This window comes from Microcaecilia unicolor, chromosome 6 (genome assembly GCF_901765095.1).
Source record: "Microcaecilia unicolor chromosome 6, aMicUni1.1, whole genome shotgun sequence".
Taxonomy (NCBI): domain Eukaryota; kingdom Metazoa; phylum Chordata; class Amphibia; order Gymnophiona; family Siphonopidae; genus Microcaecilia; species Microcaecilia unicolor.
This window is the reverse complement of record NC_044036.1, coordinates 223,185,867-223,198,219: the sequence shown is the minus strand read 5'-3', so window position 1 is coordinate 223,198,219 and position 12,353 is coordinate 223,185,867. Positions and strand designations below refer to the sequence as shown.

The following is a 12,353-nucleotide window of genomic DNA, read 5'->3' as shown; positions in this document are numbered from 1 at the left end:
TCACATACGGCCAAACATCTAGCTAATGCATCTAACGCCTTAGAATTTTTAACGTCAATCCCCGAGGGAGCCCCCGATTTATCACAGTCTGGGTTAAACGTGGCGTTGAAATCACCTCCCAGCACTAACTTACCAAAGGGGTCGGCTTGCACTACTTTACCAAGCCTAACATAGAATTCCCCCTGTGATTCATTAGGTGCATAGACAGCGACCAGTGAAAAAGCAAAATTGTTCAATAATACATGCAAAAGCAAGAAACGACCTTCAGGTTCATGTTTTACTTTCTGTACCTGAACCTGCAGTGAAGAATAGAGCAGGATCGCGACCCCACGCTTCCTTGAGGCGTCAGCAGCGGAGGCACAAAGGACAACTGGGTAGCGACGATGGTTCAAAAACTTCTCATGTTCCCTTTTTAAATGAGTCTTCTGCAGAAATACCACATATGGGATATGCAACAATAATTCCTGAAACAGTTTTTGATGCTTTTGTGGAGAATGGAGGCCCTTCACATTGTAAGTCAGCACTCATTTATAGTGCAATACTTGAAATAAAGGACCCAAATATAGCTTAAGGCCATAGGCCTACACAGCAACTGGAAGCTGAGGAAAAGCTGGCAAGAAAAAGAGAAAAGAAAAGGACCCCCCTCCCCACCATCTCCCCCCAAACAACATCCATAATCCCTAACCCAACCCCCTTTCACCCACCCTCAAACAACCCCCACTCTCCGCACACAACTACTCAAGGACCCACAAAGCCCTCTTACTAGATAAATAAACCAGAGAAAGAGACCCCTACAAACCCGAAGAACCACCCTATACCACCCCCACCCCCCCCAACACACACACATCCCTGCTACTCAGGACATAAACTTCCCCCTTAAACATCATACTTATCGCCCATCCGCTCACTCCCTTCCCCCTCCAAACCCCTTGAACAACTCCCTAACACAATCAAACATATAAAGTACCCCTCGAAAACTAGGCACACAGTTCCAAGAGTAGGACCCTAAAGACAGAGATATGGGTATCATTAATGATGAGCTGGTCCACAAATCAGTCCGATCCCTCAGGTAACTTTCGAGGGAGACTTAGACTTGGTGGTAACACGCTTCCACTGTTGAAATTTAGCCCGAGCTGTAGGGCCCAGGTCCACAGGCGGATGTTCAGTAGTAGTCAGACCTTCTCCGTGCAAAACCTTCCAGACCTCGGACAGGAGACGAAGCCTATTCATCCTCCCCCCTGCTGTGAAGCAGAGGGCAAATGGAAATGACCAGCGATAGAGAATCTTGTTTTTGATGAGAATGTCCAAAGCTGGTTTCATCGCAAGACGTTGAGCCAATGTCAGTTGGGAAAGGTCCTGAAACACCTTTACCTGAACCTCGTTATAGTCGATATGAGAAACCTTTCGGGCTTGCTTCATGACTTGTTCTTTAATAGCATAGGAAGAAAAACAGACCAATATTACGCGGTTTATTGTCAATTCTCTTTCCCAAGGCTCGGTGGGCTCTTTCAACAGCAATGTCCTCTGAGCCAATTAATTTGCCACATAGCAGCCTGACCACTGACACCACATCTTCTTTATCCCCCACCTCAGGGACCCCCACGGAATCGGAGGTTGTTTCTTCTCCCCCGATTCTCCTGATCATCCACTTTGTATTGTAAATCATCAAAACACTCGAGAAGCTTTGAAATTTTTAAGTCAGCACCATTCAGCTGTTCCACATGCTCATCAGCTCAGGCCTCTAGATCCTCCACACGCCCCCCCCCAGCTCACGCAAGTCCACACATAAGACATCCATCCGATCGAGCATCTTCTCCTTAGAGGATTTAATCTCCTCTTGAATCTCCGATAGGCACTTAATTAGCTCCTTTGAAATACCTCGTTTAGCAGAGGTGCTGCCATGTTCTGTTGTGGACATCGTTGAGTCCGATCCGATGGAAGCACATGGCGCTCCGAGGTCTTGCCGGCCTGCCGCACCGACTGACGCTCACTCTCCCTCCGATTCGCCAACATTTCTCCCTCACGCACCATAAACAAATGGCTCAATTGAAGCTGGCTCCTTCCCATTTTCAGAGCACCGACTTAAGTATGGAGGAAAGCTATTTTAAGCTAGTTGGAAGCAGGGATGCAACGGAGCTCGGAACTCAGGCAGCCATCCGAGCTTGTGACGTCACTTCCTCATGATGTCCTAAATTTGACAGGAAAATACTCAGTTTTGATTTTTTTCCCCCAGGAATGAAGTCTTTGTACATTGTGGTACATTTTTTCAGCCAATAATAAATTAGCTAAATATGAGGTAGTGTGAGCTTTGAGCTTTCATATTCCCCCTTTTTCTGCCATGTTTTGAAAAGATCCCAAAGTTTGTTCAACAGCTTAATATCTGACAGTTCTGAATATTTGTTTGTATATTTTCTTTTCCCTTGAATTTGAAGATCTTCTAGAGCTGAAGATTCTCAAATGTTTTTTTTTTAATCCTTCATTTTCAGGTATTAGATATAAGAATATTCTAGAAAGCTCAGTGTCTTATCAGGCTGTTCAGCTACGGCAGTCTCTGCCCAATGATTTGAAAGCAATCTCTTTAGACATTTAAAGACATTTCTGTTTAAAAAATACTTATCAATTCCTTTTGGCCTTTATTCTATTGTACGGTTACACTTTTGTTATCCACTTTGAACCTGTTTTGGGAGTTAGTGGGATACAGATACTGCATTACATTACATGTGTGTAGTGTAACATTTCAACCGTAGACAGTATGGACGAATCAACTCTAGTTCAGGAATTTATGGTGCTTGTAAAGCGGATGCTTAAATCTTATTTTAAAATATCTTAATTTTCACTGGGCATGCAGGACTACAATTATGCACTTCAGAAATATGGTACAGTACGTTTTTGGTTATTTATGTGTATATATTTGGGGGGGGGGGGGGTTTCAACAATTCTTTCATACGATTTTAAAGTATAGTAAGAGAGAGATTTGTTGTAACTTATTTTTGTTATTCTATTTTACCTGTTTGTAGTAAAGCTGTTGAGAGCTTGGCTGGTGACAAGGATTCTAAAATTCATAGTATAAAGGAGGATGCCCAGAAGCAGTTACAGCAAATGGAAGACTTTCTAAGTTCCAAAATCCATGCTTTGGAAGAGGCAAGTGTAGAGCAATAATTCTTTCTCTTTTCACAATATAGCCTTGAAATCAAAGTGTTTTATATATATTTTTGTGACCATTTGTTTGAAAACAGTCATGGATATTATTGAGGGAGCTATTGAAAGTAAGGTTTTTTATGTTTAAATCTGTTTATTATTATAAAAATATGCATATATAAATTCAACTGAGAACAGCACTAATACAACAAGCATCTGATAATTCCTGTCAACAACAAATTCTTTCTTTATCTGACCCCAGTCCCCCCCACCTCTCCCCCCCTAGCCCTCCCCACCCTTGCAATGTGGTCGATTCAATTCTAGTGCAAATGGTATGACAGTGAAACCCAAATCTGTACCACCAGACACAAGGAGAGTTAACACAATCCTCACCTTATAGATTCCCAGACCCTTATCAAAAATTCAGTATAAAGCTTCTCCCTCCCGAGGGCAAAGTCAACCACAAAGGTTCCCATTGTTTCCGAAATTGCTCCCCAATTATGTTGTCCCATGTTCTGACATTGATCCAATCTCATTTGTACAATCATCTGAGATCTCCAAAAGGCCAGTGAAGGTCCCTGCTCCGATGTCCATGATTTTAGAATAGTGGCAAGCCCAAAGTAGACAGCCATCTGTATATACCCCTTAAAGCCTGCAGGGGGCGAAGAGGTATAACTATATTTGTGAAAAATAATCAAGGGATCCTTCAACAATGTACATCCCCATTGACTATCCACCACCTGCAACATCCCTCCCCAAAACTGCTGCACCCGAGGACAAAGCCAAAACATATGACCGAAATTCGCATTGGCAGTTCTGCACTTAGGGCAGGAACCATCACAGTGAACGACAATCTTAGAAGCCCTCCTTGGGGCCATGTACATTCTTAGCAGAATTTTATACATTCGTTCCCTCTGTGGAATCGACACCCTCATTGAGTACAAGTGTTTTATAAAGGATTTGCATATATCTTCTGTCACCTCACATTCCAAGTCCTCCCTCCAGACGCGGGCCAAGCGCGTATAATTTATCTCTGAAGATGTCTCCCGCAGCTGTTGAAGATGAAATTTAAGTGGCACTGACAACTGTGCCCCAGGGAATACATCTCTGCTAATACTTCTTGTACATATTCAGTTAAATCGGTCCAGCATAGGGAGGATATGTAATTGTGTAATTGTAGGTAGGCAAAATGATGGCCCGCGCCCCTACCCAACTGCTTCTCTAGCTCTGGGAAAGGCTGCAATTTCCCTTCTTCAGTAATCACCTTGGATAAGTAAATTAGCCCATTGTGTAAACACTCCTCTACCATGGTCTGGAGGGAAAGCTGGATTATCGCAAAGGGGCAGAAAAGGAGTTACCCTTGCCGTGAACTGGTGTCTTCTACAAATCCATCTCCAAGTGGCTCTGAGTGCTGGCAACATGAGGTGATGCTTTAGTGCCTGTTTTGGCATCTCTCGTCCCCCGTGAAGAAGACAACTGAAATGCCAGGCCGGGAACCACAATACCTCTGCAGGGGTTAGGGAAAACTCTGATGTGCCCCGGAACCAGTCGTTAATGTGTCTCATTCCACAAGTCACAGAAAGGAGTTTTATGCTGGTCAGTCTCATCCCACCACAGTCTATTGGTGAGATAAGTATGGACATCGGAAGTCTGGGCCTTCTACCCTGCCAGAGGAAATGTTGGATAATTCTGTTTAAACGTTTCTCCTCTTTGCCTTTTAAGAATATTGGTAATTGTTGAAATAAATATAACACTTAGGGGCACTCAGCATATTAAACAAGGCTATCCGCCCCCACAGAGACAAGGGCAACGCTTGCCAAAGTGTCAATTGCTGCTTTATCTCAACTGCAATTTAAAAAAAATATATAAATAAATAATGTAAGCCAAGGTCCTAAGATAATTTTTGCCTTTAGAATGTGTTGAGCAGTGAGACTACCTTAAAAGTTGAGCTAGCTCATGAAAGTGTAAGTGTCATACAGAACAATTTGGAGTCATAAAGATTTGATAATTTTGGTATCTCTCCTATTTCTCATGTGGGCTCTATGAATTTTTGATTTCTAGTTTTATTATTATATCTACCTAGTTTATTCAAGGGTATTGTATTACTGTTTAACTTTGGGGCTCATTTTCAAAGCACTTAGCCTTACAAAGTTCAATAGATTACAATGCAACTTTGTAAGTCTAAGTGTTTTGAAAATAACGCCTCTTTATATCATTTATAAATATGATAACTACTCTAATTAAAATTATAGTATAGGTGTCATGACATAAAGGCATTCGGATTGGAACTCTACATGGAATTTACACATGAACCAGTGATCACAGATAAGGTATTGCAAGATGGTAAGGATTGTAGCAAACATTTTCTCAGAGGACAAGTAGGTCATGATATTCTCATAACTGGGTGATGTCTTCCGATAGAACCGAGGTGGATGCTGCATTCTTAGTGCACCTTTAAGAAGCCTTTGACAACATCCCACCACATATGTGCGGATGCCCTCTTGCCTGATATGCAAGCGTAGTACCAGCAGTCTTCAGATTTCCGCAGAGTAAAACTTTTTGCATTTTATGGTGCCTTCCCTGCGGGCATTTTTTTTTTTCTTCTTTTTTGTTTCTTTTACACTTTTGTCCCTAATGCATTTTTTCCCTAGTTTTAAGTTTGCATTTTTTTCTAGCTTTAAAGACCCTGTTAGGCCTGAGCTCTTGCCGGGTAGCATTGACCTTTTTGGAGTGAACAGCGTTTTTTTTTTCTCCCCCCACCACTGAGCCATTTGATTTTGCAGAAGATTCCCAGTGGCTTCAAGTGTTGTTTCCGGTGTAATAGGGTCATCTCTGGGACTGATACCTGTAACTGGTGTATTCCGTGTTTGGGGCCAGACTGTGATGCTCATTCCTGTGTCTATTGCTTGCATATCCAGAAAAGGACCCAGAAAGCCAGAGAAGTCCAGTGTGAGAAAATATTTGGCACCAAGTGTAGTCCATCGACGTTGGCTTCGGAAGCGTCGATCCCAGTGGCTGCAGCGATTTCCACTGACACTGGAAGTGCTCTGGCCTCAAAGAGGTCTCCCCCTGCCTCTATGGCAGATGCTGTGATAGTTCCCTGGGGCCACTAGGTGTCTGTCCCGACACCAAGAAGGTGTAGGGAATCGACGTTGACTTTGGTACTGAGGGATTCCTAATTCCCGACGCTGGCCTAAACCTAAAAAAATATATCAGTGGTCTCCGTCGAGGTACAGTACTGGGAGCTCTGGGTTGTTGGTTTCGCTGGCACCAAAGTAGCGTCAGCATCAAGAGGAGTACTCCTCCTGTCTTGTGGTGGTGCAGATGCTGCAGTCACCAGACAGCTGGGATCCTACTTCTTGGTCGGCACCGGCAGATTCACAGGCTGTCTCCACACAGGCTCTGGCCCAGCCTTTGTCGATGCCCATCTTCGGACCATGCTTAGGAAACAGCTGGTGGACTTGATGCAGCAGTAGATTGCTTCAGCATTGAGGGTGCTTGCGCCAGCCATAGCACAGCTCCAGCCCTCCTTGGAGGCCCAGGCTTTTCCAAAAGTTTCTTAAAGATATAGTACGCTGGGCAATGTCTGCATCAGGCTCCATTGAATTATATCACCCAGTTAAGAGAATATCAGGCCTGCTGTCCTTTGAGAACACGTTCTACAGGTAACTAACTATGTTTTCTATTGAAACTATTCAGATTCTGAATCATTTGGGTCCTTTAAGTCAATGAGGAATGTAATTTTGCACTATAATTTTGAAATTTTCCATACATTTTTATCAGACTTGCTTAAATCTTGCTAGCAAACATCTGCAAAGGAAGCAATAGCACTTCGAGAGTGGCCTTAAACTCCCTCAGAACCAACAGAGCTGTAAATGATATAAACAATGACATGTAGACCCAAGGGCATTGGGAAGAGGGGGTGAAGCAGCACCGACACTGACAGGAAAATCCCAAATCCTCTCAGCATAGGACAAAGATGCATTAAGAGAGTTAGGTCAGATTTGGAGTTCTGTGGGAAAATTTGAGGGATGCATGAAGGAAGGAATATCAAATCACCTCCTTGGGATTGCCAGGAAAATTTGATGGCAAGCATATACTTTTCTCAAAAATTTCCATAAAGCCCTTTCTTTCAAAAGAAGATAGAAATACATCTAAATATTCATCTGTAGTCTTATATTCTGTAGTGTTCCTCAGTCTGTCACAAAGCAAACTTAGCATCTTGGATAATAAGATTTATAACATGTGAAATTAGTTAATAGGAAGACATTAAGGCACTGGGAGAAGGGGTAAAGGAGTACTAGCTGGCTGGAAGACCCCAAGGCAATGAGGATGATTAGTTTGGGTACTGGTATTCGTGGAAGGGAGAGGCCAACTTAGGTTTTGCTATTGTTGATCAGTGGGCAGGTCAGCATTTTAAGTAGCACTAATACTCAATACTCAAAATTTCTTGAAGTAATTGCATGTACAAAATATGTTAGCTTAAGGGGGAGATGTTTTCCTGAAAGGCACTTGGTAGAGATATGAAGACACGTTCTTCTTGCTCCATGGAGGGAAGAAAACCTCAAGGTAAAGGTAAAGTGACACCAGCAACAGCGGAATGAAGGTGCAAAGCAGAGGAGGAGGACTGGCATCTAATGTTGAGGATGTTGCAGAGGATGTAGATTAACAGCGACGAAAATGATAGTGGGGATGGGACGACTTTCCTATGAAGAGAGGCTGAGAAGGCTAGGGCTTTTCAGCTTGGAGAAGAGACGGCTGAGGGGAGATATGATAGAAGTGTATAAAATAATGAGTGGAATGGATCGGGTGGATGTGAAGCGACTGTTCACGCTATCCAAAAATACTAGGACTAGAGGGCATGAGTTGAAGCTACAGTGTGGTAAATTTAAAACGAATCGGAGAAAATTTTTCTTCACCCAACGTGTAATTAGACTCCGGAATTCGTTGCCGGAGAACGTGGTACGGGCGGTTAGCTTGACGGAGTTTAAAAAGGGGTTAGATAGATTCCTAAAGGACAAGTCCATAGACCGCTATTAAATGGACTTGGAAAAATTCCGCATTTTTAGGTATAACTTGTCTGGAATGTTTTTACGTTTGGGGAGCGTGCCAGGTGCCCTTGACCTGGATTGGCCACTGTCGGTGACAGGATGCTGGGCTAGATGGACCTTTGGTCTTTCCCAGTATGGCACTACTTATGTACTTATGTACTTATGTACTTATGTACTTATATTAGTAGGATAAGTGTGACAGATCACTTAGATTGTTGGTAAACACAGGGAGAGGCAGAAATTTTAGAACAGACAAGAGTGTGGCAGACATTTTATGCCAGGAATCTTCCCTGATAATGTCAGCATGAGGCAATGTAAACAGTAAAACCTATTCTCCGGAGACTATGATAAAATGAGAAGAACGGTAAAAAAAAAACTTAGGGGGGCAACTGAGAGGGTAAAAACTGCACAACAGGCATGCATGCTGTTCAAAAATATCATCCTGGAGGCCCAGGCCAAACATATTCCGTGAATTAGAAAAGAAAGATGGAAGTCCAAAAGACAGCTGGTGTGGTTGAAAAGTGAGGTGAAGGAAGCTATTAGGGCTAAAAGAAACGCCTTCAGAAAATGGAAGAAGGAACCGTCTGAAAATAACAAGAAGCAGCATAAGGAGTGTCAAAGCAAATGCAAGGCGCAGATAAAGAAGGCCAAGAGGGATTACGAAAAAAAGAGTATTAGAGGCAAGAAAACATAGCAAAAAAAAATTTTCGGTATATTAAAAGCAGGAAGCTGGCAAAAGAATCAGTTGGGCCGCTGGATGACCGAGGGGTAAAAGGGGCAATCAAGGAAGATAAAGACGTAGTGGAGAGATTGAATGATTTCTTTGCTTCGGTCTTCACCGAGGAAGATTTAGGTGGGATACCGGTGTTGGAAATGGTATTTCAAGCGGATGAGTTGGAGAAACTTACTGACTTCACGGTAAACCTGGAGGACGTAATGGGGCAGTTCAGCAAACTGAAGAGTAGCAAATCTCCTGGACCGGATGGTATTCATCCTAGGGTACTGATAGAACTGAAAAATGAGCTTGCAGAGCTGCTGTTAGTGATATGTAATTTATCCTTAAAATAGAGCGTGGTGGCGGGCGGAGTTTCAAGATGGCGGACGCAGCTTGTTAGCGTTCGCCGAGTCTCCCTGGACCTTTCCTTTTTGACTTCTGAAACAAGATTTCTTCGTTTAAAATGCCCCATATTAAAAGGAAAGGGGTGGTCAAGAGCTTACCACCCGCAGCGACGACCACCCGATCGGTCCAGTCGACCCTCGACGCTTTCGCTACAAGCACGCCACGGGCTACAGCGGTGAGGAGTTCTGTTGTGGAGGGGGTCGGAGGAGCGACGCCTTCCCTGGAACAGGATGCCATCACTCTATCCTCACCGGATATTTCCCCTCCCCCGTGTCCCGCGCACTACCGAGAAGCGGTGGATTCTCCAACAACGTCCGAAGTTGACGTTGTGGACTATTCGGCGGCTGGCGCTGCTGAGGCAGTGAACGGGAGGGATCTTCAACAACAAGAGCATGTAGCTCACACGGAGGTAACCCTTGAGGCCATATGGGCAATGTTAAAAACTTTAAATCAAACAGTTCTAAAGGCAGCTGCTGATACAGCTTCTTTAGTGATTAAAGTAGACTCTTTGCAAACCTCATTTGAAAAAATCAAGCAAGATATTGCTATACAGAATGAAGTATTTCAACAAGAGATTTCTACTATAAAAAATACAACATTCTCTCTGGTAAAAGATAAAACTTTTATTCATAGCAAAATAAATCAATTGGAGAACTATAATAGGAGACTTAACCTGAGAGTTTTAAATTTCCCCAAAATGGTTGAACTGAGTGGTTTGGAATTATTCAAAAAATATCTTACTGAGGTTCTCGGTTGTTCCTCTGAGATGATTCCTCCTATAAATAAAATATATTACCTTCCAATACCAAAAAAAAAAATGGAGGAACAAGGGAGAAAATCAGAAGAACACGGAATTCAAGCTGAAGGATTACAAAACTTAACGGCTTTTCTGGAAAATTCATTACCTGCAGTTTATACTCGTTCAACTTTACTTGTTTCTTTGGTCTTCGAACAAGACCTAAATTCAATTATGAAACTGTATTTCAAAAATGCTCAAAAAACTTTTTTGGGATCTCGCTTGTGGATTTACCCAGATGTCACTAAAATTACCCAGGAAAAAAGACGGGAGTTCCTCTTATTGAGAGATGAAGTTAAAGCTCTGGGGGCTAGCTTTTTGCTAGCATATCCATGTAAATGTCAAATTAAATATTTGGATAATAAGTACTTTTTTTTTGAACCTGAACAATTGAAAAGTTTTGTTGAAACAAAGAAGATTGTCAAGTGACCTCTTGGACTAAGGGGAACAATGAAGTATTGAGAACCCGTGGGGCGGTCTAGGTCCTATTACCTAAATAAGGGAAATAATTTGATTTTGTCTCCTCAAGTTCTTTAACTCCCCCTTATTTGTGGTCTAAGATAGGAAAATATTGTTTCTAAGGATATGTGAAATATTATTGTGATTTCTTTTGAATGATTTTTCAATTCCGAGTTATCTTAAACAAGTATATCTTGTAATTATGTGAAACTTATAAATAAATAAATTAAAAAAAAAAAAAAAAAAAAAAAAAAAAAATAGAGCGTGGTACCGTAAGATTGGAGGGTGGCTAATGTAACGCCGATTTTTTAAAAAACAGTTCCAGGGGAGATCCGGGAAATTATAGACCGGTGAGTCTGTCGTCGGTGCTGGGGAAAATGGTAGAGACTATTATCAAAAACAAAATTACAGAGCACATCCAAGGACATGGATTACTGAGACCAAGTCAGCACGGTTTTTGTATGGGGAAATCTTGCCTGACCAATTTATTTCAATTTTTTGAAGGAGTAAACAAACGTGGACAAAGGGGAGCCGGTTGATATTGTGTATCTGGATTTTCAACAGGCATTTGACAAGGTACCTCATGAAAGGCTACAGAGGAAATTGGAGGGTCATGGGATAGGAGGAAATGTCCTATTGTGGATTAAAAACTGGTTGAAGGATAGGAAACAGAGAGTGGGGTTAAATGGGCAGTATTCACAATGGAGAAGGGTTAGTGGGGTTCCTCAGGGGTCTGTGCTAGGACCGCTGCTTTTTAACATATTTATAAATGATTTAGAGATGGGAGTAACTAGCGAGGTAATTAAATTTGCTGATGATACAAAGTTATTCAAAGTCGTTAACTCGCGACAGGATTGTGAAAAATTACAGAAGGACCTTACAAGACTGGGAGACTGGGCGGCTAAATGGCAGATGACGTTTAATGTGAGCAAGTGCAAGGTGATGCATGTGGGGAAAAAAGAACCCGAATTATAGCTATGTCATGCAAGGTTCCACGTTAGGAGTTACCAAGAAAGGGATCTGGGTGTCGTCGTCGATAATACACTGAAACCTTCTGCTCAGTGTGCTGCTGCGGCTAGGAAAGCGAATAGAATGTTGGGTATAATTAGGAAAGGTATGGAAAACAGGTGTGAGGATGTTATAATGCCGTTGTATCACTCCATGGTGTGACCGCACCTTGAGTACTGTGTTCTATTCTGGTCGCTGCATCTCAAGAAAGATATAGTAGAATTGGAAAAGGTGCAGCGAAGGGCGACTAAAATGATAGCGGGGATGGGACGAGTTCCCTATGAAGAAAGACTAAGGAGGCTAGGGCTTTTCAGTTTGGAGAAGAGACGGCTGAGGGGAGACATGATAGAGGTTTATAAAATAATGAGTGGAGTGGAACAGGTGGATGTGAAGCTTTCCAAAAATACTAGGACTAGGGGGCATGCGATGAAACTAGTGTAGTAAATTTAAAACAAATCGGAGGAAATGTTTCTTCACCCAACGCATAATTAAACTCTGGAATTCATTGCCGGAGAACGTGGTGAAGGTGGTTAGCTTAGCAGAGTTTAAAAAGGGGTTAGACTGTTTCCTAAAGGACAAGTCCATAAACCACTACTAAATGGACTTGGGAAAAATCCACAATTCCAGGAATAACATGTATAGAATGTTTGTACGTTTGGGAAGCTCACCAGGTGCCCTTGGCCTGGCTTGGCCGCTGTCGTGGACAGGATGCTGGGCTCGATAGACCTTTGGTCTTTTCCCAGTTTGGCATTACTTATGTACTTATGTAAGCAGGCTGCTT

The 12,353-nt window shown here is 42.5% G+C and overlaps 1 protein-coding gene across 1 annotated transcript in view; it reads left to right on the top strand.

Annotated features, from left to right (window-relative positions):
• Positions 1–12,353, top strand: part of LOC115472221 (CDK5 regulatory subunit-associated protein 2-like) — a gene marked incomplete in the record, with an annotated part of 793,551 nt that overhangs the window by 242,887 nt on the left and 538,311 nt on the right. Inside the window, 1 exon segment of the mRNA XM_030206415.1 lies at positions 3,018–3,141. Within this exon segment, the coding sequence (XP_030062275.1) occupies positions 3,018–3,141 (124 nt within the window).